The sequence below is a fragment of the Lontra canadensis genome, unplaced genomic scaffold, assembly GCF_010015895.1.
Source record: "Lontra canadensis isolate GAN:19392208 unplaced genomic scaffold, GSC_riverotter_1.0 scaffold33, whole genome shotgun sequence".
NCBI lineage: Eukaryota > Metazoa > Chordata > Mammalia > Carnivora > Mustelidae > Lontra > Lontra canadensis.
The window spans coordinates 8,110,697-8,138,569 of NW_022631027.1; the positions used below are offsets into that span (position 1 = coordinate 8,110,697).

Here is a 27,873-nt window from a genome sequence, read left to right on the forward strand (position 1 = left end):
AGTGTGGTCTCATTCAGATCTGGAATGCATTCCTTCCCTGTGAACAGCCAGACACCTCGTTACTATCCAGACTGGCTTTCCCTTCTTTAGTGGATCCATTCAAATTCCTTAGATTATGAGGCCTCGGAATCACATAATGACGTAGTTGTTCCTGGCAGGGTAGGAGCAGCCTAATGAAAACAGGCAGTCAGATGCCCTCTCTGGGACTTGTTCTACCACCCCCTCCCCGACATGGTGGACTAAGCTCTTTGTCCCAGGGGGCCCCGTGAGAGCAGGAATTCAAGGTAATGGCCAAAGCACACTTTACTGCAGGACACGCCCCCACGCCAAGCTCTCTTCTGTTGACTTGGGTGTAAAGTCATGCCTTCTCTCTCTGGCATAATGAAACACCGCCAAGCGTACGACAGCCTCTCCTGTACTGATACCGATTGTTCATGGCAAGCAAACCAGTAAAATGAACCCAGTACACTAAGGATCTGTTTTCCTTTATTTCTCTGAAGTTTCTACCACTTTTTTTCCTTTCAGGCTACTATTTTTGGGGGGACAGCAAAGGTTTGATTTTCCCATCCTTCCAGAGAATACGATGTTATATCAAACATGTCATGTTTAGAGTTTTGTTGATAACCCTTGGAATTCTTTGGAGCAGAGGAACAGAGGGATTTGAAATTCATGAACAACTGGACAGTGACCTGCTTCTTCCCTTATTTTAATGCTTGCTCAGGGTGTCTGTGGGGACCCCTTCCAGGAGGGTGGGCCATCTGGGTGCTCTTCCTAGCCTGCACCGGCCCAGCCTTTCGCAGTGGGGAGCAAACACAGCTGTGGCCGTAGTAGGTGCCGGGAACCTCATTTCCGTCTCTAGCTAGAATCCTCTTTCAATACTCTTGTGAGATCAAGACTGTCCTGCCGTGTTTTATTTGTATTTGAATGGTGGACTCCCTATTTCTATACTCTAGAGGGAGGTAACATGGTCAGTTGGACTCAGCCATGACTGAGAGCCTACTGTCACTGCCTCCTTCAAGGGGCCGTGAACACGAGCCAGACTCAGTCCTAGCCACAAAGAGCTCTCAATTTAGTTTGCTTTTCATGAACTCCAGAGACTCTACTTCTCTCTCTGCCTATCTTCTATTGCCCTTTCATCCAATTTTCTTTCAAGACGATAGTCCAAAGAATTGGTCCTTTCTCCTCTCTAGCCTTCATCTGCAACTCCACCCAATGCCCACAAAAAGAAGTCACCCCCTCTAATCTGCAGTCTGCTGGATGATTTTCTCCCTTCCTGGGACATCGTGTGCCCCTGCCATTGCTGTGTGACCGGTGGTGCCCCCCAGTGGGCAGCGTTGTCGGGTGTGATCAGATGTTGCCTGGCCAGTGACAGGTGAGCAGAAGTTCTAAGAGGTGGCTCAAAGCTTGAAGACATGGCTGCTGTTACTACTAGCTTTTTGTTTTCCCTCTGCCCTGACCCAAATAGAGTCTTCCCCTTGGGTTCGGGTCCTAGAATGAGAATGTAATTAAGAAGAGCTGCAGTCAACTTGCAGCCACCAAACTCATGTAAGTGAGAATTCAAGATAGCTTTGTTGTTGTTATTATTGTTCTTATTATTGTTTTAAGATAGCATTGTTGTGAGCCACTGAGAATTTTCAGGTCATTTGTTCCTGCAGCAGAGCCAACTAATAAAAGTCCAAATCATAAATAATAAAATGGAAGATATAATAAATACAATAGTCACAATTCCCAGCCACCTTTATTTGTATAAAAGTATATTAAATAAATTACTTCAATATATACAAATAGAACCATATTACTTCTATAAATAGAATATTCCCATGTATAAAACCTTTTAGAAAATTATATAAATATATACAATATTGACCATAAAAGCTTGCAGTACCTTAAATCATCACCTCTATGTGGTCTGTATAGTAGTCTTATAAAAATATATATATAGTTGGCCATCAAGTGCCTAATCCACAGCATCTGAGTCAATTAAAGTGCTAAACTGTAAGGTGCTTTGGGAATGTGCCCCCAAAACAGAAGTCTTCTGCATTTAACACATTCATACAAAAGTTGCCAATTGTTTTGGAACTCTAAAGAACTCAGAAAAGAAGAACCTAAACACCATATATCACAAAAGAATTCTCTATGTTAGAAAATTTCACCCAATTTCCATTTCACTCTCCTCTATGATTTGAAGTCAGCTTCTCAAAAGTTTTCCAAAAATCTACCCAAGATTTTTTTTTTTTAAGGTTCTTGTTCATTTGCTTTGATTACGTGATCTGGTTTCATTTGGGGAATAGAATGTATATTCTAACACATGATATGTGCAAAAGGTGCGATAGTGTTAAAATAGAAATTTTTAAATCTTGGAGTTGGTTGTACCGTTCGTGACATTCCAAAGTGTCTAATGCTGTCGTTGAAACCAGATCCTAATTGTGAGAACTGGTCAGATCAAGAGCGATCTCTGAGCCCAAGTCTCTATGCTCCAAGATACTCATTTGTGTTTCCATATATATATATATTCTGTTGTCTTACAAGTTCTTGGTCGCAGTGCAGCCTACACTCCATCACGGACGGCAGCTCCCAGGACACACGCCTTATGCAGCATTGAGTGGGGAGCTCTCCTTCCCGCTCTGCCGTGCGCGCACCTTCCTGCACTTGTACAGGGTCACGGACAGGATGATGGTGAGGATGAGGACCACGAGCACCACAATTACAATGACGAGGAGCACTCCTGAAAGACAAAGGGTACCAATCAACTTCAACTTGGAGAGCTTGCATCCCATTCATCAGTGGGCAGAACGGAGGGCAATAACCCCAAATGAGACCAAATTAATGTTTTGTGTAATTTGAAATATTTTTTCCTCCGCTCTTTCCACGGCAACACATTTTGATTAGGAAAGAATGGGTCAAGCCCTCACTGTTTTAGGGCTGTTGATGGTGGTGAACGTGATTTAATGGGCTGTTTAATAAATGGGATAATGTTGACAGCCTAGAAAGGGTACACATAAGTGGGAGCAGGAACCACTGTTAGAAACAAGTGGCTAAAACTAATGCTGGCTTTGGTGGCCAGGATTACAATCGTAGAAGATGAAGGTCAGTGCAAAGAGTGAGACACAGAGTGCTCGCAGGGTTCAGGTGAAGGACAGTAGATAATTGGTTGGGGCAATAGGAAGGCTTCCTGGTGGAGGTGGCATTTGAAATGGTTCTAAAGGACACATTTCAGTAGAAGAAAAAGAGGAAGGGAAGAAGTGATCTGGGTGTGTGTGAGGACAGAGAGGCAGCAGAACCCCAGCTGGCTTGAGGGAGATGGACGTGAGGACTGGGGGTCTGATGGCACAGAGGGGTGAAAGACCAGACGGAAGGAGAGCCCTCTTCTTCCCCACTTCCATCGTGATCAATCAATAGGAGAGAATTTACTTTAAAGTGTTTTTAGGGCGCCTGGGTGGCTCAGTTGGCTAAGCGACTGCCTTCCGCTCAGGTCATGATCCTAGAGTCCTGGGATCAAGTCCCGCATCAGGCTCCCTGCTCGGTGGGGAGTCTGCTTCTCCCTCTGACCTTCTCTCTCATGCTCTCTCTCTCTCTCAAATAAATAAATAAATACAATCTTTTTAAAAAAGTGTTTCTAAATATTCAAATCTTGCCTTAGCAAGGAGCTATCCTATGATGCTTTTGTTCCCTGAATGTCCTCAGAGTCCTTTCCCTATAAAGCCTGGAGGGAGACTCAGGATTTTAGCTTCACTGGACAAGTGTGAACCCGCCGTGGCACTTCCAGCTAGGAGCCACTCCTCACAAGGGGTCTGGGCCCCAGGTGTGCACGCACCTGCACGAGGGACTATCTGTCAGATTCAGTCTCTCCCTTTCTGGGTTAGACTTTCAGACCCTGTGACAACAGCCCGTGGCGCATGCTCACAAATGTCTAGTGGGTGCTGCTGCCGCTGGTTCAGACACTCCCCCATAACTCCCAGGATCAGAATTTAAGTATGAAAAAATACGCAGAGAAATCTGTGCTTTGATGTTAAATTGTAAACTTGCATCGAGTGTCCAGTGCTCAGTGGAGAGCTTGGCACATGGCAGGGGCTCAAGAACACACTAATACAAGGGGACAACACAGAAGCATTTCTAAATGCCTAAAATTGTAAGGGAACCCCTAGAACAACACAAACAAACAAACAACAACAACAACAAGGCTGTTTTTCCCAGAACAAAAGTCCATCCTGGTTCTGAGGGTGGAACCAGTCCTCTGGAAGGCATCTGTGCCTCCCAAGTGCATGCTGGGCAGAGCCACTCACCTCTGAACGTACCTTTCTCATGGCTAGTGCAGGCAGTAGGACTTTCTGGACTCTTCTGGTTAGCCTTCCGTGATGGAATCACTGCTTGAACACTGAAACAGTAGCTTTCTCCTTCATCCACATCAATCAAAAACTCATTAGTGTTCGTCTTGGCTGTTTTCTGTTAAAAGATGAAGAGTTCTGAATTCATCTGGGCTCAGAGTGAATTCTTTCCCCATTACTAAGTCACTGTGGAAGGAAAAGCCTGCAGGGACACACCTGACATAGAAGGATTAGAAGTGACTTGGCTGCTCTGTTCCCCCTGGTAACTGCTAAGGACGTTTCTTCCAAGACAAAAATATCCAATTTAGGTACATCCAACCCAATTTAGCTCCTCTAGAAGAGATGTGCCATAAAGGGAAAAAGGAATGAAGCATTCATCGTTGAATGGAAAACCGATTTTGTCTCTGGGATCCCCCAGAGAGAAAGAAATGGGAGAGCTGGCAGGAGCCTCAGAGTTGACCCGGCCCCATCCTTGGCTGAGGAGCCTGCAGATCTGAGGGGTCCCCCCGGAGTCCCAGGCAGAACCGGGACAGCAGGACCCCGCCCCTCGACCACGCTGCTCTCTCACCCATCCCACTATGGCATTTTTGAACTAAGGGACGAAGTGGGCTGTAAAGTCAAGGAGCCATAATTTAAAACAAGTCGTAAAAACAGATGAAAGAATCCTCACCTTTCCTGTACTTGAAGCTTTCCAGTAATAAAGTGTGTAAATTAAGTTCTTGCCAAAAACATCCCGGAGGCTGAGGAAGGTGCCATTCCTCCTGACTAACGTGCATGTATCTTGTATGGTCACATTCAGCTTTGTCCCGATTTGTTTGAAACTCTGGATTTTTGGCCGTCCGAGCTTAGCTGAAACATAGAAAATGAGCTCCGCTAGAACCAAAGAATTCTCTACCAAGCAGAAGTCCATTCAGTTGTCACGGTTAATAACAGCCCAGCCATCCCTCGTGGAGCAGCCGTACAGAACGGGATCCCCGGCGGTTGTGAGCTCAGTGGCTCCGCAGCCGAACCCTGAGACTTCCCAGGGCACTGCCATCTCTGTGCAAATATAATGGAGCCACAGACGTCACTTTAAATTTCCTTGCTGTCACAGCAGGAAATGCAAAAAGGAACAACTGAAATTACTTTTAATAATACATTTAACATGTAATCAATATAAAAAATTTTGGAGATATTTTTCAAAATCCAGGATGTATGGCATTAGCTATATTTCAAGGGCTCTGTAGCCATTGGTGGCTAGTGGCTGTTGTAGTAAATGATGCAGTTGTATAAGATTCCATATTTTAGATACAGTAAATTAGGGGCTGAGGGAAAGAGCAGGATAAGTCCTCAGGACCTCAGGGAGCCAGTGTCAACCATAGGGTCTCTGCAATGGCTCAGTAGTCTGCTGTGCTTAGGCTGTGTGACTGTAGAAATCCCAGTAAGTCAACACAAATTACCAGCAAGTGTGTGTGTGTGTGTGTGTGTGTGTGCACATGCAAAATTAATACATAAAATATTTTCTTTTTTTTTTCTTTCTTTCTTTAAGGATTTTATTTATTTATTTGATAGAGAGAGAGCAAGCTCATGAGCAGTGGGAGAGGCAGAGGAAGAGGGAGAACCTGAGCCGAAGGCAGACACTTAACCAACTGAGCCAACCAGGCACCCCTATAAAATATTTTCTCTCTTATACCAAAAAAGGATTTGAAGTGGCTTACAAAAAAACTCAAGAACTATAAAAGGAAATCATGAGGATCTGACCAAAGGGGGAATGAGTGACATGGACCCCGCGCAGTCCCTGAAGGGTGGCTGTGGCTGAGCCCCTGTGAGAGACACACCAGTGAGGGCCACACAGGAGTCTGAAGATAGGCTCTGGCAACCGGGGGGCTCAGGGAGGGCAGACAGACTCACTCGGGGTTTAGGTTACTTTCTATTTCCACTCTCACTGTAGACAGCAGAGGGGAAAGTTGGTGGACCGTCCCTCAGCCTCACCCTTAAAATAATTTAAGGAACTCCCTGCTGGGAGAGAGCATTCTCCCTCACTGGGCAGTCAGAGGGTCAATACAAAAAGCACCGGATAAAAAACACAACACCCAGGGTGCTGGGGTAGCTCAGTTAAGCATCAATCTTCGGCTCCGGTCATGATCCCAGGGTCTTGGAATGGAGGCCCACATTTATCTCTCTGCTCAGTGGGAGTCTGTTTCTCCCTCCCCCTCTGCAGCTCCCTGTACTTGCGCGCTCTCTCTCTCTTCTCTCAAATAAATAAATAAAACTTTAAACAAACAAAAAACACAACACCCTTTCATTCTAACCTTTTGTTCTAATTCCTCTTGAAAGAGCAGCTGATTTCACTCTCCTCAATGTGCTATATCTGTTAATTAAAAATACCTAGCTCAGAACTATAGTCCTGACCAAAAAAAAAAAAAAAAAATCTAAATCTCCTGCTTGGCTGGAATCCTCTGCATTCCCTTGTTAGGTTCTAAGGTCAGCTTACTGGGGCAAAGGCTGGGGAGGGAAGCATTCCTCATTTTCCAAGCCGGCATGAAGGAGGCAGGCTGGGGCGGGCCAGGCAAGGGCTGGCACACCACCGCATCCTGGGACTCCAAGCCTGCTCAGTTTATTTAAAAAGGTCAGCAAGCCTGATTGTGGGCTCAGAGGGGAACTAGACCTACAGAGATCTGTGACTGTTCGTGAAAACCCTAACCTGGGACTTCTGGTCTCATGATGGAAGAGAATATTCTGGAGATTCATGCGATTCCGTCTCTTATAATCTCCTAAATATCCACGGGGGAAATGCTCATTCTCCAGCTTTGGTGGGTTTGCTCCTCCCCGACCCATTCCCAGCCCTTCCCTGGCTCCTCCCCAGCCCCTCCACTGGGCCTGGGAATAGGGAAGGGGGGAGGGTAGTTACATGATGACACTGTTGTTAACAAGTGCATTGTTTACGTTTCTGTGAACCTCCCACCACACCAGGAGTGAGCCAAGAGGGCTGTGGCACTTACCAGTTCCGGAGAAAGAGGATCTGTGTATGGATACATGGTCTTATGTGATAGCCCCTAAGAGTCACAAGCTCACAGGATATTCAGCTCAAGCATGAAAGGCTATTACAAAGAGTACTTACTCTCCACGTAAGGTGTGAACTCTGGGGAGTTTGTAAATGGAGGCTCCCCAGAGTAATCGGTGGCGTCAGCCGGGTAGGAGAGGACCCGCGCCTGGTATGTCTGATTCACGTCATTCCCAATCTCATCAGTGAGGTCACACTCCGTGTCTGTGGTGTAGAAGCATCTGCTCTTCCAATTTCCAAGTCTAGGGCTAAAGGGAGGAAAAGAGGCAGAGAAATGAAACGGGAGGACCTGCAGCTTGCTTTCTGGCTGGGTTGGGTGTTATACTACCAGCCCCCACACGGGGTCCAAGCGGGCAGTGGTCCTTGCAGCAGTCTGGGGATAGCTCTGCAATGACTCACTTTTCACAGATAAAGCTATGGGGCAAGGTGAGAACGGGAGTCCGGCTCGAAGTCACACAGCATTCGCCTGCTGGGTCTGTGCTCTCAACCATTTGTGAAGTAGCTTGCTTGCTTGCTTGCTTTCTTTCTTTCTTTCTTTTTTAATAATTTATTTATTTGAGAGAGAGCACAGTGGGGTGGGGGGGAGGGGAAGGGCAGAGGGAGAAGCAGACTCCCTGCTGAGCAGGGAGCCTAACCTGAGACCCCAACACTGTGACCTGAACCGAAGACGGATGTTCAACTGACTGAGCCAGCCAGGTGCTGGCTTGCTTTCTTAAAATGCAGACAATTTCTTATGGTTACATGGGAGAGAGAACAATTTCCCATCAAGACCCAATTATTTGTTATAGTCTACTTATTATATCATTCTATAACACTGATTTATTTTTTATTATTATTTTTTTAATTTTAAAGGGAGAGCGAAAGCGTGAGCATGGGGAGGGAAAAAAGGAGAGGGAGAGAATCCCAAGGAGGCTCCACATGGAATGTAGAGCCTGATGTGGGGCTCGATCTCATGACCTTGAGATGATGACCTGAGCCGAAATCAAGAGTCAGACACCCTACTGACTGAGCCACCCAGGAGTCCCTACTACACACTTATTTTACCACATTCTATATTCTATGTGAAATATAGTCAATGTACTAATAATAGGATCTACATAACCGTATATTCTCTATATTATATTTGATTGTGACCACTGTTGGTGTGGTTATTTATCACTGAATCTACCATATGCTAGGAATCATACAGGGCCTTTTACTCAGGTAACTTCCTTTGATATAATCTTTCCAAGAAGGTATTGGATCTTTTTCACATATAAGGACACAAGCTCAGAGCCATTAAGTACCTTGTACAAGGTAACATAGCTAATGCAATGAGAACAGATGTGTCCGTCTCATTATACTACATGCCTCCCTCACTTCTATGTGAGTACAGCCCATCAAAGATGATCACATTACAATACCGGTAGGATCTAACAGTCTGAGAGACAAAGAGGCTAAGACAGAGCTTTCCTTTGCAAGACATCATTGAAGAGGAAATAATTTAAGGAACTGCTAAACACGACATTCTTCTAAAGGATGGAAACATTTGTAGATGAGTGTCCCAGCCACTGGATCTACACACCAGTGCCACGTACATTGACAGCCACACTGCTTTTCCCTTCAGCATCACAGACCACCAGAGAGCCCTGCCCAGCATTCAAGACCGTACTCCAATCCTGTTTTCTCCAAGAATCTCCGTATCTCCTTTCTCACAATTGGCCTCTCCCTTCTCTGTACCCCAGCACTGACATGTCCAACGAAGCACTTACTGCAAACCTGGTACCAGGGTCCTTGCCCTTGTGGCCCATGCACCCTGCAGCAGCATGGCTAAACGGAGGGCTCACATAGCTAGGCCTTGCTGAGTGTTAGGTGGTTTGCACTTGTGGGCTGAGTCAGGGGAAAACAAGCTGCCATATGGGTTCAGCTCTCTCAGTTCATGCATAAGAGCCCTAAGTACATATTTTTTTTAAAAAATCTGAACTAACTCTCAGGGCTAAGAGGGCATGGGCAAACACACTCTTTGTCCTAAGATCCACAAACTGAGATGGATACAGAAATATTTTGGTTTTTTACATTTCTCTTTCTGTGATAAAAGTAGAGAGGCTGTCTTAATTCCAGAATGACCAAAATGCATTTTTAATAATAATATCACTTCTATTCTAAAAAGTGAGAGAGAACATAACGATTCTTCTCCTGTTTGGGTTAACAGGAGAAAGCCTGCTGCGCTCTGTGGCCTCCTTCCATCTGAGAGACAGGTATTCCATTTGTCCCAGCTCACACACAGAAATCACAGTACTCTTCTGGTGAAATTAGCACAAGCACCTACATCCCTGAAAGCAGTAAAGTCTTGTGAGAAGGTAATGAAGGGGTTCTGTACTAAGTTCCTCTAAATGCTATTGTCAGCAATAACACTTTAAAAGGCTTCAAGCTTCCTCTAGGTATTGCAAAACCTCCCGGTTTGGAAATAATAAATGTCCCACTTGAATTACTAAGAAATTCCAACAGAAGCCAGATTCAACAATTTAAAAGCAGGTTGTTCTCTAGAAGCTTTGGAAGTTTAGTCTTAGCATTCAGAACATTTCCACAGAATCAATATTACAGGTGATGGTTGGGCACAATGGCTTGAGCCAATAGCACTTCCCAGCCACCACTGAAAACTTTTGAGGGGGGGGCGCAAATGCTGCTGGAGCTCCATGGAGGGGCTCAGGCACAGCAGGGGTGCCCTGGGAGTGGGGACTGTCTGGTGGTGCGGGCAGGTGGGTGAAGAAGAGCAGCAGGTTAAAATGCTTTCTCTAGAGGCAGAAAGCCAAGAAGGAGGAAAACACACAGAGGGCCTTTCTTCCTCCTCCCAGCTCTGGGGGCTCCCATCTGACTATGGCCAACCCACCTAGGAAGCTGGTGGTTTGAGGTACTGGGGTGATCCCGGTTCCAGAAGAGCCTGGGCACTCACTATAGGGGCAGTCAGAATCAATCCCTCCCCTTCCGCAGGCAAGTTTCCTCTTCTTGGACTGCCATAGTCCTTCTCACCCAGGAATTGTATTTACCCACGGGGAAGCTGAAGAAGAATGTGGGGGTGGGGGACAGCCCCCAGGGCTTCTAGAGCAGGGGCAGGAGTGTGGGGAGGTCACTGTCTTGGCAGGAACCCCTCATCCCTGGCTGCAGGCACCTGCGAGCCACAGCTCTGCTAGGATGTGTTACTGAAATAGCAGCAGTGGGGCGCCTGGGTGGCTCAGTGGGTTAAAGCCTCTGCCTTTGGCTCAGGTCATGGTCCTGGGGTCCTGGGATCGAGCTCCCCGCATCAGGCTCTCTGCTCAGCGGGGAGCCTGCTTCCCCCCCTCTCTCTGCCTACCTCTCTGCCTACTTGTGATCTCTCTCTCTGTGTCAAATAAATAAATAAAATCTTAAAAAAAAAAAAAAGAAAGAAAGAAATAGCAGCAGCCTTGGAAAGTCTGAAAACTTAGAGCCCATCAAGGCTTCGGTTTAAAAATCAGGTCGGGGGACGCCTGGGTGGCTCAGTTGGTTGGACGACCGCCTTCAGCTCAGGTCATGATCCCAGGATCCCGGGATCGAGTCCCACATCGGGCTCCCAGCTCCATGGGGAGTCTGCTTCTCCCTCTGACCTTCTCCTCGCTCATGCTCTCTCTCACTGTCTCGCTCTCAAATAAATAAATAAAATCTTTAAAAAAAAAAAAATCAGGTCGGTAGTAACAGTTGCCACATATTCACCAAACCCAAGACTGAATATATGTAGGAGTAAGCATTCCTCCTAAAATCCTATTTTCGTTATCCAGAAGGAAGATGTTTTACTAAGGTAAACCTCAGTGTTGTATCAGAGGAATTAAATACCAATTCTCAATTAGTGGATGCTGAATGGACGAGTTGGACCATAACCATAATTATTACCTGGGGTTCTGAAACTCCTGTCGTTCTCTCTCTCTATATCCATACCCACAGCACGCACATATACAAGTTCTCTTCCCTGTTTAGCAAGAGTTGTCATGAAGTTCATTTTTGAAAAACAAGAACATCTACCTCATAGAGGCACTCTGTCCTTAGGAGCTGTATTCCTAATACCATATAAAAGGTTTGACACAAGCTAAAACAAAACAGCAAAACACCTTGAATTTGGAGCCAGTGATTCCATTGTGCCTTTTTTCAACTAGCTCTCCTCTATTTAATAAGAACTCTATTGAGCCTCCTAGAACATTTCAGAAACCAAAAACTCCCCCAAGAAAATGGTGAAAACCGTCAAGGAAGGTGGGCAGCAAGTGTCTGACACTCATTGAAAATGCCAACCTACTAGCTCTTGGAGGGAGCTGTCAGTCAGAGAGGAGAGTGGCCAAGCAGCGAGTCTCCAACAACCCAGAGTATAGACAGAGGAGCATTTCTTCCAGGCTTTAGTGAGTCACAACTTTGACCTCCTCCGAGTATATGTATGCAACCGAATTTTCAATCAGTGTCCAAAGATGAGTGAATCAAACACTGCTTTAGGGCAATGTCTACATTTGGACTCCTCCCCGCCCCCTCCACAACATGTTAGATCCGGCTCACTGTCTAGACAGGGAGGAAAAACCTGTGTGCTTAAATGGGATTAGTATCCATTCAGGACAACATGTTTCCATGCTACCACAGCCGCTCAAGAAGGTTCATCTACCCCCAGGTTAGACTCCATTTAAGAATATTCCCATAGTGTCCAAAAACAAGTGAAACAGTCTATCAGTTTAAGCTGTGACAATGTTGCAGGCTTCACAGAGTATAGCTCCCGCCTGCAAATGACCAGGAATGCCCTTTGTCATCTGTTAAATACTCTCATCCATTCATCAGCGTTAAAGACATTTGTATTCAGCACAGGGAAGTAGAAACATAAAAACTTTAATTTTTTTTCTTTCCTTTTCTTTTCTTTTCTTTCTTTTTTTTTTTTTTTTTTTTTTTTTTTTTGTACCTAGCTTACCTTATCTGAACCGTGTAGATATGATTGATGGGTTTGGGTTCCCACTCCAAAATTGTCTTGAAATTAGTTGATTTCCAAGTTAAGTTATATGCTACCACTACCTCTGTAGTGCCTTTAAACAATAGAGAAACAACTATTATTACATGAACTCAGCATATGATTTCACGTAGATGGTATAAAACCTCTTCCCATCCCCCCAGAATCACCATTAACTTCATATCAATTTTTTTCCAACCACAAAAGCTTCATTGCTGAATTATCAAGACAAAAGACATTTTCAAGTTTTTATTTTCTTCATTAAAGTCTCTGAAGTTCCTCATGGCAAGATCTACCTGGTAATCTAAGAAAAAAGATAAGGATCTCAAAATCCTTGTTTGAAATTACTCATGGGTGTGTGGGGGGGGTGCAGGAGGGGGTGTTAGGGTGGTGGGAAGCCCTGAGCTAACTTGACCTAGAAACACAGCGCAGGAGCCTTCGGCCTCTGGCTATGTCTAAGACCCAGCCCAGGAAGTACAGGACTCAGAGGTTCAACCCACCAGGGAAGGCCAGGTAAGAAGGGTCTGGGGTAAGTTATGGACAAGGGCAGATCCCACGTGTGTGAGAGAGGTTAGGGCTGAATACCATAAGAAAGCCAAATCTTGACTTTTCCCATTTTTATCTAACATGTCTCTGTATAGAAACTTCTGGACAGCTAGTTAGAGGAGTGGCCTGTCACACCATGGGATGGGTTTCATTAGGATGCGTTATTATTAAGGTCTGTTTTGCCAATACTCAGCAGGTCAGTCTCTGCCATGCCGCGCACACGCAATAAGCATATGGGGCATGCACAATGTGGTGTCTGCTCCAATCTAAGAGACTTTTTGCAGCAAGATTGCCTCTAACTCAATCTAAGACAAAGATGTCCAAGAAAAGACCGCAAGGGCGGATCTTTATCAAGGCAAGTGCACATGCAATGAAGGATAATATACCAACACGGTACGCTGACCAGGCCAAGTGCGGATCCGTGTCCACCACCTTCAAGGTGGTGATCACTGGAAAACACCTTCCCTAAACTCATAGCGGGAGCCACAAATCCCTGTATGCCATAATGACGGACTCGGGAGCAAGCTTCTCCAGCAGAAGGGACGCCAACTACTACCCTCCATCACCCGCCTGCGCGCCTCGGGGGCCGGCTTCGGCTACGTTCGGACTCCGCTGCTTGAGAGAGGACTCGGCCGCGTCAAGGGGGTGCGGGGCACCTCCGGGCAGCAGGGCGAGCCCCCTCCTCCGGCCGCCTGCCGCTGGGTTTCGAGAGCTGGTGCCACTCACCGGACGTTCTGGCCACCTGCAGGAGGACCCAGCTGAGCAGGAGCATCCGAGGGACCGCGGCCTCGGGGCTGGGTACCCGGGGCCAGGTGGGGGTCTCCATGTCCACGAGCTGGCGGCGAGGTCTGGAGGATTCCGTTGCGCCCCGAAGACTAGGGAGGTTGCGTTGGAGGCGCCGATGGCAGCGTGCTAGAGCGGGAAGGGGTGCGGAGAACCCTGAATCTGGGAGAGCCCGCGCTCGGGCGCGCTTTAAGGAGCCGCGCGACCGCCCGCTCCTCGTGTGCCCCCGGCCCACCCCCGCCGCTCCTCCCCACTCCCGCCTCCGGCCGGGCTACTGGCCGTCGCGGTGGGCGGCCCCAGGCCAGTCCCCACCCCTGTCCCGCCTCCTCCGGGGAGGAAACTCCCAGGGGTGATTCACCCGTGATTCAACAGCGCTGCAGAGCGCGATGCTTCCCTTCGGACCCGGCGGCTCCAGGTGCGGCGGGGGACAGGGTCCCCCGGCTTCACGGCCCCGTCACCCCCGGGCCACCTAGGCCGGCGACCCCAACGTCCGACCTGAGTGGGCAGGTCTGTGGGGAAGAAAGCGGGGGCGCTTCGGGAGGAGTTCTCGAGGTGGAGGCAAGGATTCTCCCCTACTCTTTGGTCCGGGTGTTGTCCCCGGCGGCGGGAGCGGCAGCACTTACAAGTTGAACCGCGCGTAGCGGCTCCGGGCTCGCTGGAGTGGCGGGGAGCATTCGCCCGGCGCGCGGAGCACGTGGGGCCGAGCCTCGGAATCTGTCGCCAAGTAGCGGCTGACGGCGAGCTGGGCTCTCTCCCACCTGAGCTTCGGCCTCCGCCCGGAAGGCAAGACCACCCAGCATTCCCACCTCGTGGGGCCCTTAGCGTGGGTCGCGTCCTGTAAAGGTGGTGCAAGCGCAGGTGTCTGCCCACAGGTCCGGAGGTCAGTTAGCCCAGGCTCAGCCCAGCCCAGCTGGGGTCGTGACCGAGGAAGAGCTGGTGTAGTCTGGCGGTTTGCCCTTGGGAGAATTCCAGCATGACATCTGCGGCTTGCTGGTTCCAGAAAGGATTGTTCTCACACTGAAGAAGACGTTCGTGGGACTGAGTTCCGCCCGTGTAGAGAAATCAAAAATAATTAAAAAATAGCATCAGACTTTTTTTTTTTTTTTTTTTTTTTTTTTTTTTTTTTTGTCGGTCTTAAGCATTGGTTTTTTTGGAATCTATTTCTGGCTTCCTCTTCTGGGCTTTCCTGTAAAATTGTCAGGCAAGAGAACGTTAACTCCTATTCTAAGTGGCATTGTAAGAGGTGTTGTCAAAGTACTTGACATCATTCTGTTTTATTACTATGTAGTTGCCTCCAAGACAGACTGGAGAGGTTTTAGGGAGCAAGCAGAGTCTCCCACTTTTTTCTAGGGAATTTAGCCTTGCCTCTTAGTACATACTACATACACATTTCCATAATGCCTGTTGAGCCATAGCAATACACTCATTTTAAAAGAAATAAAACCCTGCAAATTTTTTTTTCTCCCTCTGCCTGAACTGAAATAGCACCTCCAGGTTTAGCTCTTGTCCATCTTTCCTGGAAGCTGAAAGCTGCACTTGATGGTTTCCTCTTTGAGACCTCTTCCAGGCCTAAAACCCACAGAATTTATATTTGCAAAATGAGACCATGCAAGCCTCTTTTTTGTAGTCTCTGGGCCTGAGTCATTTTCCCTAACAGAGCTTTAGCCCAGCCTGGGATGTGATTCTTTGCACTGAAGTTGAAGGTACCTACAAGAAAATGTTATACTTGCTTCCCAAGACCCAGGGAATTGTTGCTCTATCTACAGAGTAATTGGTTCTATTTGGAGCCACTGACTGTCCGAAATTATAAAGGGCTTTAAGTTATGTCAAGATCAGCATTTTGGCAAGGAAAATATGTTTAATGTTAGAAGGTGACACAAAAAGGGATGTAAAGGTTGATAAATTAGATAAATTTTTATTTTGCATATTCACTAAAATTATCAGATAAGGAAGAGAAGAATTCCTTGGGTTTCTGGGGAGGTTTTTGAGTAAATGTGGAATTAACATTCTTAAAAGTTTGAAAAATGTTAAAAAAATTTATTGCTGTTTTCAAGAAAAAGAGGAAGCAGACTGATAGTAAATAATATCTCTGTGATATCACCGTTGATCAGACAGTGGCCAGACAACTTCTAGATCACTGTTGCTTGGCACTGTTAAGAGTACATTCCTAAAGTTTTACTATTGATATTTATTACACAGAAACAAATTAATTGTTAAAATTATTCCCTACTCTTACATTTTTTTTAAACCTCCTTCCGTGAACTTGAACTTAGCGGTTACCAAAACTCCCTCCTACCTGATGTATCTTGAAGATTCTGAGAAGTGTGAAACATGCCTAAACTATAATGATAATCAGGCTGGCCTGACCATTCCCTTTATGATTAGATCTTAGAGTACCAGAGGGTTGGAGGGGACCTCACAGACATCCTTCTAAGGATGAGAAGCCTATGACCAGCCTCACAGAGCAGATCTGGTCTTCTGGCCTCACAGACTTTTTTTTTCCACAACCATGCTTTCTTCTACTCCAAATACATGGAAGTAAGATTGGGTCATAAACCCAAGCTTACTTGATTAATTTACTCGTCCACAGACATTCAACAATGCTCTACAGTAAGGGTAGAAAACGCTGGCAGTTTGAGGAATGCACCGTTCTCCAATGGAAATATCCTGATGGTTATTCCTTGACGCATGCATGTTTGGATCCATGTAGGAGAGTGTTCCTTTTGCATAAACAGTGATGCACTGTGCTTGATGAGGAGTCTAGAAATGACTGGGCAGCTTTGCAGCCCTTCCTTGGTTGCCCCCACTAACTGCACTGACTTGGTTTTATCGAGTTCTTCACTTGATTTCAACTGCGTGTTTGTCATCTTTCCTCCGCCCTAGAGCTCTTTGGGGCACTAGGGACTGGATTTTTTCCTTTACATGTCTCAACCCTTTGCACAATTACCAGCACATGGTAGGCTTTTATTTTAATACATTTGAATCAATGAACATTTTTCTGAGAACTGTACATGCAGCCAAATATTTTCATTGGCATTCAAGAGGTGAAATTTTTTTGTCATTGAAATTTTTCTGTCTAGTGCTGGGCAGTGAGTGTTCCATAATGCTCAGATGGGTAAGAAAATGCAAATCCATCGTGGGTTGCATGGTATTACTTGACAGCAAGTTCCAGCTGGCTAAATAGTAAGTAATGATTCTTGCTACTGCCAGAAAATGTGAGCAGGAGGAGAGGTAGCTGGATAGCAGGAAAACAAATGTGGAAGTTTGGGAACTGGTTAGCATTTTTCTAAAAGCCTCGGTTCTAGGATGATTCAGATTTTCAGTCATATGATGAGGCTGTTATTGCATGGCAAAGCTTCCTGACTTTTTAGAGTAAATTGTACAAAAGGTATATCTCCCTGGGAAGGGGATAGGTTAAGCTTTGGGATCTGTGAACTTGAGAGTAATTTACATAAAACTATTATATTCATATAAAAGTGGTAAAAAGAGCAGTGAATCCATTTTACCCCAAATCCAGGTAAAAGGCAAACTATGACAAAAGGCCAGAGGGACTTAGGGAGTGGGGAACACAGAGTTCTGGAAAAAGAAAATATGACTTAGCAAAACTTAAAAAAACATCTGGCAGGGTATAGTTAGTCATGGAAAAATTGGCAGTCATGAGTGTGCATTTTATGAAAATAATTATGTACTAGTCCAACAGTTAACATTTAGAAGGAAATTAAATAGTGGAGAGCCTGTACAATGAAATCTATTATCTTCATCATTCGAAAATACTTCTATTAGCTGTCTAAGATAGTTTGCAAGAAGCTTTACCAAGTAAGTTATCACAAAGCATGTATTTTAAAAAGCAAAATTTTAGAGAAAAAGCTTCCAGTTCAAGCCTTAGATAGGATTAATATTTTAAGCACAAAAGTATCTTTATAAACCTAAGGCTTTTCAAACAGTCTGTCAACTTCCATTTTGGTGGGCAGTAAATATTATTCTTACTCTGTACATACAATTTTGACAAAATAGGTAAATCATAAATGTAAGTTGTGGATATTGTTTTAGTAACAAAAAGTCATTCAAATGAAAACACATAATGTATGATCTCATAAATATAACACATATAATTTTAAAGTTTTAATATGGTATAATTTTATGTAAGCATCCTTTAACTCCTAATTTCTGTAGCTCCTTAACTTAATGAACAGAAACCCATTCATTCAGTAAATACCTGAATTATCTACCTGATGTTGAGTTCTCTCTAGACTTTGGGCATACAGAATAAAACAACGAGTCCCTTTCCTATTGAAATATATCAGCACTCCTACTTACCGTCCTAATTTTAATTGTTTGAATGATTTCCTGTCAGCATTTTGGATTGGATATAAAATGATATTATTTATTTAAAAAATTTGTTGCATGCCAAAAAACCCCCTAAAACAAGGCTAGGCGTGTAATGGTCAGTCCATCAGACAGGAATCTTCAACTCTGAAAATTAGGCTTGAAATACGTGTACGTTATCCATTTGAAAGTACAAGTGAATTTTCAAAGTTTAGCACATGGGAAAAAAAGTGAATCCCAGTATAGAAAGCCAACTCTAGAAAAAGGCAAACGATAGCTAGGTTGGTGGTGGCGGCAGGTGGGGGGAGTGGTTCCCTAGATGAAGAGAAAATAAGAAAAGAAATGGGAAATAAACAGTTTAAGAGTATATGCACCTGGAGGCTTTATTTTTTCAAGAATTCAGTTGTTGACATTTTATAAACCAGCATGGTTCACAGATGCTCTAACATCTTAGCCCGTAAACCATCCAGCCACTTGTAGCTGTTAATGGCGGATTCTCCATCCTGTGACACCAATGCCTCTTTCAAACAGAGCTTGCTGGCTGGGAAGTCACTGCTGAGTGAGGGAAGTTGTGTCCACACTGGAGGCATGTGTATAATGTTTGGCTAGTGGTGAAGTGGTGACTGCCACCCTAAACCACTACCTCTGGTTTCTAGATGGCAGCAACTCATGGGTCTAAATCAGCTATGGACCAGCCATGAAATGCCTCCTATTCCCTGTCATGAGAAGCTGGACAGGATATATGCTCTAGAGAGGGCTTGTGGCACCATAACAGGGACTGGGTTTTCAGAATTTGGTAAACCTTACAGACAGTTGTTAAAATGACCAAATTGAATGGATCTCAAGCCTGGCCCTTGATTTTTTTTTTTTTTTAAGGTCTTATTCATTTGTCAGAGAGAAAGGGAGAGCACAAGCAGGGGGAGCAGCAGGCAGAGAGAGAAGCAGTTTCCCCGCTGAGCAAGGAGCCCAATGTGGGACTCAATCCCAGGACCCTGGGATCATGACTGGAGCCAAAGGCAGATGCTTAATGGACTGGGCCATCCAGGCCAATCCCCTGGCCCTTGATTTTAAGAATAGTATCTGTCTTACATCTTCTTTATGGATTTGTCAACCAAAATCTTGCCTTCTGCAGGCTAATAAATACTTCTGAGGGATTACCCTGTGCAGGGCAATGTACCAGGAACTGTCTTAGGTGTCCTTTTGCAAAAATATCTTGCAAGCTAGTCAGAGAACGGAGGCCACAGGAGAAGGTGGGATAAGTGAAGTAGGATATGTTGCCATGTCTCTCATTAGTAGATGGAGAGCTCTGTGCTAGAGGCTGCTTTATCTTTACTAATATCCCCAGGCCCTGGCACAGTGCCTAGCATGTGGTGTGTCCTCCACACCCATAAAGCTTTGTTTAAAGATAGAGAAGGGATTTGGGACCTCTGAAGAGAGAATTCACATCTCACTGGGGTGATAAGAGAAGGTTCCCTGGAGGAAAGCACTGTCTGAGCTGGACCACAGGGGAGTGGCTGAGGGAAGAAAGGATGAGCCAAGAGCTGAGGCCTGTCCTCACATAATGGGTTTAGGCATCCTGCAGGTGACACGTGTTGTTGGAAGCTGGCTCATGGACATCTCTGCAGGATTCATCAAGTCTGGACTTGATTCAGCTGACTGTACCTTAAGAAACTCACTCTTCTGGTTTGTCAGAAGAATTGAGTCAGGGGGTACAGGAGGAAGCTAGACCCTTAACTTGCATGGCAGCCAAGGACAGACAGTATGAAGGAAGAAGCTGTGGGACTCAGTGACAGATTGTGGCTGGAGGGCAGAAAGAAGACAGTGTGGTAAGGTCTTGGGGCAGAGAAAGGTGGCAGAACAGGTCAAGATAGAGCCTGGAAGAGAAGGTTGGCATCTCAGAAACTGTTAATTTTACATATGTTGAGGGTGAGGGGGTAGTGGACCCCTAAGAAAGCTGCCCAGCACGAAGAGTTGGAAACGGGGCACCAGGGCTTGGGAAGAGATTGAGGCTAGCATTAGAAACTGGGAGACATTTGCCTAGGTTTGGTGAAAGATGTAAAAGTAGATAAGGTCTTCAAAGGAGGGTCTATAGTAATAGCAAATCCCACAGATCCAACCAAAGGGGTGTGTATAAGTATATGGGACGGGGAAGCTCATAGTCTAGTGGAAGGACTACAGAAACCAGGGCTTCTGAGCCTGGGTCTCTCTCCTGCCCTTGTCTGCTCTTTCTCCCATGTCTCAAGGCAGCTGGTCTCCATTTGTGTCTGCACATGGACTCCCACGTGGTAGGGCCTGGTTATGGCCAATAGCACAAAGTGACATTTTCTCTGCTCCATCACATCAGGGTCCGGCCATCGTGCCAGGGAAGGACTTTGAGTATCTGTCTTTGGGGCACTTGCCCACACTTTGGCCAATCACCATTGCCAGAGGAATACCAGGTCTAGCCATGTGTCTGCTCCTGGGGCTGAGGAGTGGGTCTGCTCCTGAAAGAAGCAGACTGAGAAAGTCAGCAGTCGGATGGAAACAGTAGCTACTAGTGAGCCTAGGACTGAGACTGGAGGAGGAAGGTGACATGGAAAAAAAGTAAAGTCCAGAGAGATGGGGGAAGACAGATGGACCCTAACACTAAAGGAGCAGAGTTTTCATAAGAAAGAAGAGGTCATGACAGCCTAGAGTGAGCAGAAAGCCAGTTACGTATGGAATTTTAATGGGTGCTAAAACACCTAACTCCTAAAATTAACTTGGCTACTGATCTTGTTAAGTTTTTCACTTCTTTGGGTGGAAGCTAGAAAGATCTGCACAGCTGAGTAGGGGAGACATGCATCAGGTTTTCTCAGTCATTCAGATCAATTCAACAAACATTTGTTGCTGTTTCCTCCCTCCCACCCCCAACATGTGGGGCATGAAGTTAGGTGCCGGGGACACAAAAATAAAGGAGATATATTCTTGCTCTGAAGATTATGAGATGAAGGACAACATGAAACAAAAAAGCACGGTACGTGCCATGTCCATCAATCCCAGGAATGCTTATGGAGCACCACTGTATACTTGACTTGTGCTGGGTACCTGGGGAGTCCAGCCTTTTATCTGGTGAGTGGCCAGAATCCTGTACTCATCTTCTACCACAGTCATTGCCCTATTATGAAGTTAATCGTGGGGTCATTGTCTTCTGCTTTGGTCTAAGTATCATGCAGGCGGGAATGCGTCTGCCTTTGTCCTTCACTGAAGGCCAATACCTCTAACCCCTAGATGCTGCCATCAGATAGTTGCCCAATGAGGAAACAGCAAACTATGCATAGCCCTAACACGTTGCCATTTTCTGAGCATCCAGGAAACCTACAAAATAACATGTTCTCTCTACGTTGAGCCTTTTATTTATTCTCAGCTGATGTCATGCTCCCAGTGGAAAAGCAAATGATCATTAAGAAGCCTTCAGCAGCTTTCAGGAGCTGTTTCTGTTATTTGTGGCCAGTAAAAACAACCTGAAAATACTAGTCTAGCATCCTCTAGGAATTAGCTTATTTAATCCTCACAGCAATCCTGTGAGAGGTAGCACAGGTCAAGATTTAACCCAGAGCCCAGAGAGGTTAATTCACTCACCCAGCGTTACACAGCGGGGAGATGGCAGAGCTGGGATTTGAACACAGGCAGTTAGCTTCAGGGTGCACTTCCACAGCCAGTATAAGACCATGCCACCTTTCACAGTGAGAGCATTAAGGTGTGCACATTTCCCACTGCACGGATTCAAGCCCCTTTTTCTTTTTCCCCTTTTTCCGTTTTCAGCCTTGGGAAGCTGGCCCTCTCTGGGATTCCTGGCTTTGAAATAAGGGGAATTTCCAATAGAAAGCCAAGCCAAAGTCAGCCCTTAGTTGAGAATAAAGGGTTCTTTCTTTTGCTTTGTTTCCAACTCATTTAGTCCTTAATGTTTTATGACAACCAAATTTTTTTTTCTCTCCAGAGCAGAAAAGAAAGGAGACCCTAGCCTAAAAATGCCTTATTTTCCCCCTGACAACATGAAACAAATGTTCTTCCCTATTTCTGTTACTCATTAAGAAATAGGGGACATGATTTTAATGAATAAACGAGTTGCGTTTAGGAGAGCCCTTCTGACTCACTTCTTGCTTATGCCATAATTGAGCTGATGAGCTAGTTTAACCTAGAATCACTTCCACTGATCTATTTACCTTCCACATGCCTTTCCTCATGTGTGAATTCTATGACATCCTATTTGTCATCGGAATACGTGTGTCCAGGCTCGAGATGAAACTTATCACAGAGTCATTTATATTTCTGCCAGTTTATGTGTCCGATGAACCCTGGGAGCCCAGAAGGGATGCTCAGGCAGTTGAGCTCCCTCCCACAGGATAGAGGGGTCATCCCCACCATGGACCTGACTCCTCTGTGGTCCCTCACTTCCCCAACCCGACTGCAGGTTGCCTCATGCTAACCTGTGAGCCTGAAGCAGGTCAGGTGGCATCAGTGCTGGGGTAATCAGGCCCTTTCTTAGCTGAACAGCTACTGTCTTTGTGCCTTTCCTATGTGGTCATTTCCACGTCACCTTTAAAGCATCTTGGAAAAATGTTGATGTTATCTGAGAACCTATCCCGGAAGCTGATCCCAGGAGAAAACCACCGAGGACTCTTCTCCCTTTCATTGGACACATTGTATCAGTTGGCAGTCAGGTTCCAATGATCATTAAGGGCATCCCCAAGATAGAAACACCATGGGGGCTGCAAGAATTTGAGTGAGACAGAGTGTGTGATGTTGCGGGAAGATAGGGAGAACTCTGTTTTGTAATAGGGAGGGGTCTGGATCTGACCATGTGACACAGACCCCAGGTTCCCTGGAGCCACTGCAGAACCCTCCAAGAGGTACTTCAAGGTATATAAACCCCTTGTCCCAAACCGGAGGAAGTCACCTGGCCTCTTTCTATGTAGGGCAGAAAGGTCGGGTTATGAATGGCTATATGACTCTAATGCTACCAGGCAGTCCTCACAGACTCTGATTCGCAGTTGCTGCTTAGCCCAGAGGGGTAGGGATGGTTACCATGCCATCACGCAGTGATGGACACCAAGAACACCAGGAGTGGGGAAGATGCCATTTCTGTGGGTCTCCTGCCGAGAGTTCCACCCATGCTGACTTGCCCCAGAGAGTGGCTTCCTACTGTGTAGCCTCGTCTGGGGCCACCATGCTCTCTCCTGATAGTATCTGGTGCCTCTCCAGATAGCCTCCACTTATCTCCGCCTCTGCTTTGGTCTCTAACCATGGTATGCAGGATTTGACATGGGGTCCAAGAAAATCTGGTCACGGATCTCTGACCAGGAACCTTGTGGCACTAAAGGAGGGTGCATGCGGGCTCCCTGTTTCTTTCTGGACCAGTGACCTGTTAGGCGAGGCACTAATTCTTTAAGTCAGCATTTCAAAGAGAAGATTAAGAACAAGTTAAGCCCTGAGTTCAAATAGTTCAGTTAATCCAAGAGCAAAGTGTACTGGGTTTTGAGGTCATGTGAAGTAACCAAGTCTTAAAATCAAAAATGGTCGTGGAAAAGGGGCACCTACACCTTCCACTAAGAAGGAGACGTTTATGTGGTAAGTGTGTGTGTGTGTGTGTGTGTGTGTGCCTGCGTGTGCACAAGCCATGGGATTTCTCAGGCTTTTGATTTTCCTAACTGTAAAAGGGGCACAATGGATCAGTAGTCCAGATCTCATAATCTTTGCTTTGCTATCTTAGAGACGGACATGTGGACCAGAGCTGATGTTCATGGCAGCTCTATGCTTGTTCTATCAAACAGTTACTATTTTTGATTTTTAAAAGAGCTTTAAATGGTTATTTATCTTCTTCTAAGGATAATAGTTTATAGTTTTTGTGAACATACCTCCTATAAACTGATTTGGTTCAAAGCAGCCAAACTGGTTGTGGGAGTTTGAGACCAAATTCAGACCTACCATTTCTTTGTCACTGGCAATCATCAGATATTAAGGACCATTTTCTTGCGGGTCTGAGTGTTTTATTTTAGCACCAGCATATGCAGTAGTATGGTTAGCACAGTCTTCGACATGCAGTTGGTACATAATGGATGCACAACTCTTGGAGCAAAAAAAATTACCCAGGTACACACATAGGGCACATTACCCATAGGGGACTGGATAGGTGACACCCTGGAGGAAGGCTTGGTGGCAGCTGATTACATGAAAAGCTCTGCACCTGCTTCTTCGTGTCCATCTCTTCCAAAGTCAGCAGGGAGGTGCCTTCTGAGAAGGGCTTTCCGGGGAAGAGAACTTGAGAGTGAGACCCAGAACAATTTTCTGAGATTCTCCTACTTGTCTGTAAGACTCTTCTGGGCAAACTCACTGGATTTTCCCCTCAACTGAGAGCTCCTGAGACCTGAATCTTCAAGCCTTCTTGATGACACTGGACAAGTCAGTGGTTTCTCCCCAGTACCCACCTCTGAACACTCCCATCTTCATGAAGGGCCATCCAAACCAGTAGGTTTCCTTTTGCCCAAACACTTGTAAATAAGAAATTGTTTTACTAGCATGGATGAACTTTTCTGTCTAGATCATCATGATTTAGTCACAATCACCATGTACTAGGATGATCTTGATTTTCTTCTGATGAAAATCCTGGAACACAGGTACTGTAAGTTCCCCCTGGAGAAAAGGGAGGTGTAGCCAGGCTAAAGTAATTTGGTTAGGATCACACACTGGGATGGGGCAGAGCTGGGAGCTCAAATCCGGTTGTTGAGTTCCAGAGCGTGTACACTTGATCATGACCCAGCCTGCTGGTATCCCAGCCTGAGCACTCACTGTGCCCCAGCTCAGGGCACTAGGAAGGTCACGATGTTCCCCCTGCCCTCAAGGGGGCCCAGGGAGGTGAAGGTAGGAGACACTGTGCTGGGTCGGTGACCCAGGAAGAGCAAAAAGTGCTACAGGGCCCTGAGAAAGGAGTCCGCGGTTCTCTGTGGGGAACTATTTTATCTTTTCTATCTCACCTGGCCAATTTGAATTTTTGTGTATTAAAAATATGACTCAGACTTTGAAAACTAGGAAGAGTTCTTTTACTCAAAAACAGAAAAAAGAAAAGATTTTATGGCTTTAAATAAAATTTCTCCTTATTTGCATCCCCTGGTGAGCAGCGGGAAGTTTTGGAGGTCCTGTTTATTTATTTATTTATCATCCTCATCATCATTATTATTATTATTGTGTGTGTGTGTGTGTGTGTGTGTGTGTGTGATCTATTCTGCCCCAGCGTGAATTCTGCTTCCTTCAACAGCTAACTTCATTGCTTCCCAAGGCATTAACCTTGATATAAAATTTTCTAATTAACACTGAGGAGGAAGGCAAGCTCTGAAGCCGTTCCTGCCTGCCCATACCTGTTAAACTACTCCAGCAGCTTCCATCAGCAAGCCAGAGAAGCAAACAAACCCAAAATCCACCCAGCTTTCAGGTTAATTCCAAAACCTTGCTGGATGAATGTACGATGTGGACTTGGTGCTCTAGCCAATGACAGCAGTGAAGCTGTGCTGAGCTTGGAGACAAAGCCCAAAACTTCAGTGATGTCTCCAGGCGCTGAAAGGAACAAAATCCCTTAGTTGCGCGTCATGGTTAAGATGCAAAGTAGAAACGGAGCTGAGCGGACGAACTTTGTCTCCCAGACAAATTCACCGAGAATGAGGCAGCAGCAAGCCACGGGTGGGATGGGTGAGCAGGTCTGCCCGGGGTCACAAGAGAAGAGAGGTGCTTCATGGGCAGTCTGGCTGAGCTCCAGACTGCAAGTCTGGGTGAGGGTGGCGGTAGGGAAGCCCCCCGCCCCACCAGCAGGTCTCCAACGGCCCTTATCCTTTCTGGAAAACACAAAGGGGTTGAGGGCACAGTACAAATTTCTACATGACACCCAATGTTCTGCGGCTGAATAAAGGGACATGGCTAGCTAAAGCCTTGATTATGCTTAAAAATTTAACTTCTCGGGGCGCCTGGGTGGCTCAGTGGGTTAAGCCTCTGCCTTTGGCTCAGGTCATGATCCCAGAGTCCTGGGATCGAGCCCCGCGTCGGGCTCTCTGCTCAGTGGGGAGCCTGCTTCCCTCCCTCTCTGCCTGCCTCTCTGCCTCCTTGTGATTTCTGTCTGTCAAATAAATAAAGAAATAAAATCTTAAAAAAAAAAATTTAACTTCTCCCTCAAAGCAAACAGATACTCAGGGAAGCAGAGATTCTACATCCAGGATGTCCCAGTTCGGACATGACTTATTCTTGCTCTTCTTCTTCTTTTTTTTAATTAATTCATTTGAGAGAGAGAGGGTGGGAGGGAGAGAGAAAGAGAGAGCGAGCTTGAACAGGTGGGAGGGGCAAAGGGAGGGGGAGAAGCAGACTCCCCAGGGAGCCCGATGCGGGGCTTGTTCCCAGGACCCTGGGATCATGACCTGAGCCAAAGACAGACACTTAACCGACTGCACCACCCAGGTGCCCGAATTACTCTCTTAGGAAACAGAAACTTTTAAGAGAACAACAGTATTGTCCCAGGAGAGCATAATACGAGGAGAGACAAGAATCTTAAATAAGGAATGGAGTCTTTGTTTTTCCTTGTCAGAGGAACACACTAAAAAAATCAGAGGAACACATTAAAAAAAAAAAAAAGATTTGCAATGTAAGAAATCTTGTTCAGATGTATTTTTTCTTCCTAATTATTAATAAATCAAAAAATAAATTGTAGTACTGGACTAGTTAAATTACTTAGGTGGTTTTTTTTGCCAGGCATTAATATAAAAGGAGGAAATTGGACTCGGATACACCAGTGTCCACTCCTTGCCCCCTCCAGATGGGAAGAGAAGGACTCTGAGGCCTCCCCAGCCCCTCGGGACTGTTGGAACTTCCTCAGGCCCCAGCAGAACAGCTCAGGCGTCTGTCTCATGTGTGTCTGGCTGGTCCAGGGTTTACTCAGCTGCTTTCTTGCCTGAACGTCTTCCTTCTTTTTAGTCATTTTTTAAAAATTCAGACTTTATTATTTTTTAAAGATTTTTATCTATTTATTTGACAGAGAGCACAAGCACAGGGAACAGCAGAGGGAGAAGGAAAAGCAGACTTTCTGTTGAGCAGGGAGCCCAACACAGGGCTCGATCCCAGGACCCCAGGATCATGACCTGAGCTGAAGGCAGCCACTGAACTGACTGAACCACCCAGGTGTTCTAAGACTTTATTTTTTATAAAAGCAGTTTTAGGTTCACAGCAAAATTGAACAGAAGGTGCAGAGATTTCCCAAATACCCCAGATCCCCCCCACCCCTAACCCCACAGCCCCCCTCCACCCCCCGCATAGCCTCCTCCCTCATCAGTACCCCCCACCACGGTGGTACCTTTCTTACAATAGGCAGAGCTCCACCAACACATCATTGTCATCCCAGGTCCAGAGCTGACGTTTTGGTCAGCTGGTGGTATATATCATATGGGTTCAGACAAATGTGTCATGACATGTATCGAATATTATGGTTTCGTAAAGAGAATTTCATTACCTTAAATCTCCTCTGTGTTCAACCTAATCACAAAAAGAGGAGATGTTTCACGAATGTGCATGTCATCCTTGCCCAGGAGTTGTGATGATCTCCTCTGTATGCTTCTAGCTTCAGTATGTGTGCAGCCGAGGAGAGCACCGAACATCTCAAGAGGCAAAATCCAAAAGGCTCTCCCTCATGGAAAATCAGCCCTCGGTGACGGGAGGTCTGCAGAGCTGGCTTGGATCAGCTTTGCGTTACCTGCTCAGCATCACCACCACTTTGCCCTGGTGGCAAAACCAGTCTCCACCCTGCACATGAATCTGTGGAGGACTCAGGTCCCCAGCAGCAGTTTCTGCATTAGACATCGCACGGATGCGCCAATCTTACTCTACAGAGG

At 45.8% G+C, this 27,873-nt stretch overlaps 1 protein-coding gene and 1 non-coding gene across 3 annotated transcripts; both read right to left on the reverse strand.

The window, feature by feature from the left end:
* Positions 1-1,719: 1,719 nt before the first annotated feature.
* F3 (coagulation factor III, tissue factor) lies at positions 1,720-13,888 on the reverse strand. Of its 2 annotated transcripts, none has more exons than XM_032867177.1 (6): positions 13,610-13,888; positions 12,302-12,413; positions 7,426-7,616; positions 4,996-5,174; positions 4,296-4,443; positions 1,720-2,725 (listed from the first exon to the last, which is right to left on the reverse strand). In XM_032867177.1, the coding sequence occupies exons 1-6, from the start codon at positions 13,707-13,709 to the stop codon at positions 2,589-2,591; spliced, it is 867 nt and encodes a 288-aa protein (XP_032723068.1). In that variant the 5' UTR covers positions 13,710-13,888; the 3' UTR covers positions 1,720-2,588. The 2 variants fall into 2 exon arrangements, with proteins under 2 accessions (XP_032723068.1, XP_032723067.1); XM_032867176.1 differs by having other exon boundaries at positions 4,284-4,443.
* A 13,637-nt stretch (positions 13,889-27,525) lies between these two features.
* Positions 27,526-27,632, reverse strand: LOC116873498. The gene has a single exon (XR_004383825.1). It is a non-coding gene; the product is annotated as a U6 spliceosomal RNA (small nuclear RNA).
* Between the last annotated feature and the right edge of the window lie 241 nt (positions 27,633-27,873).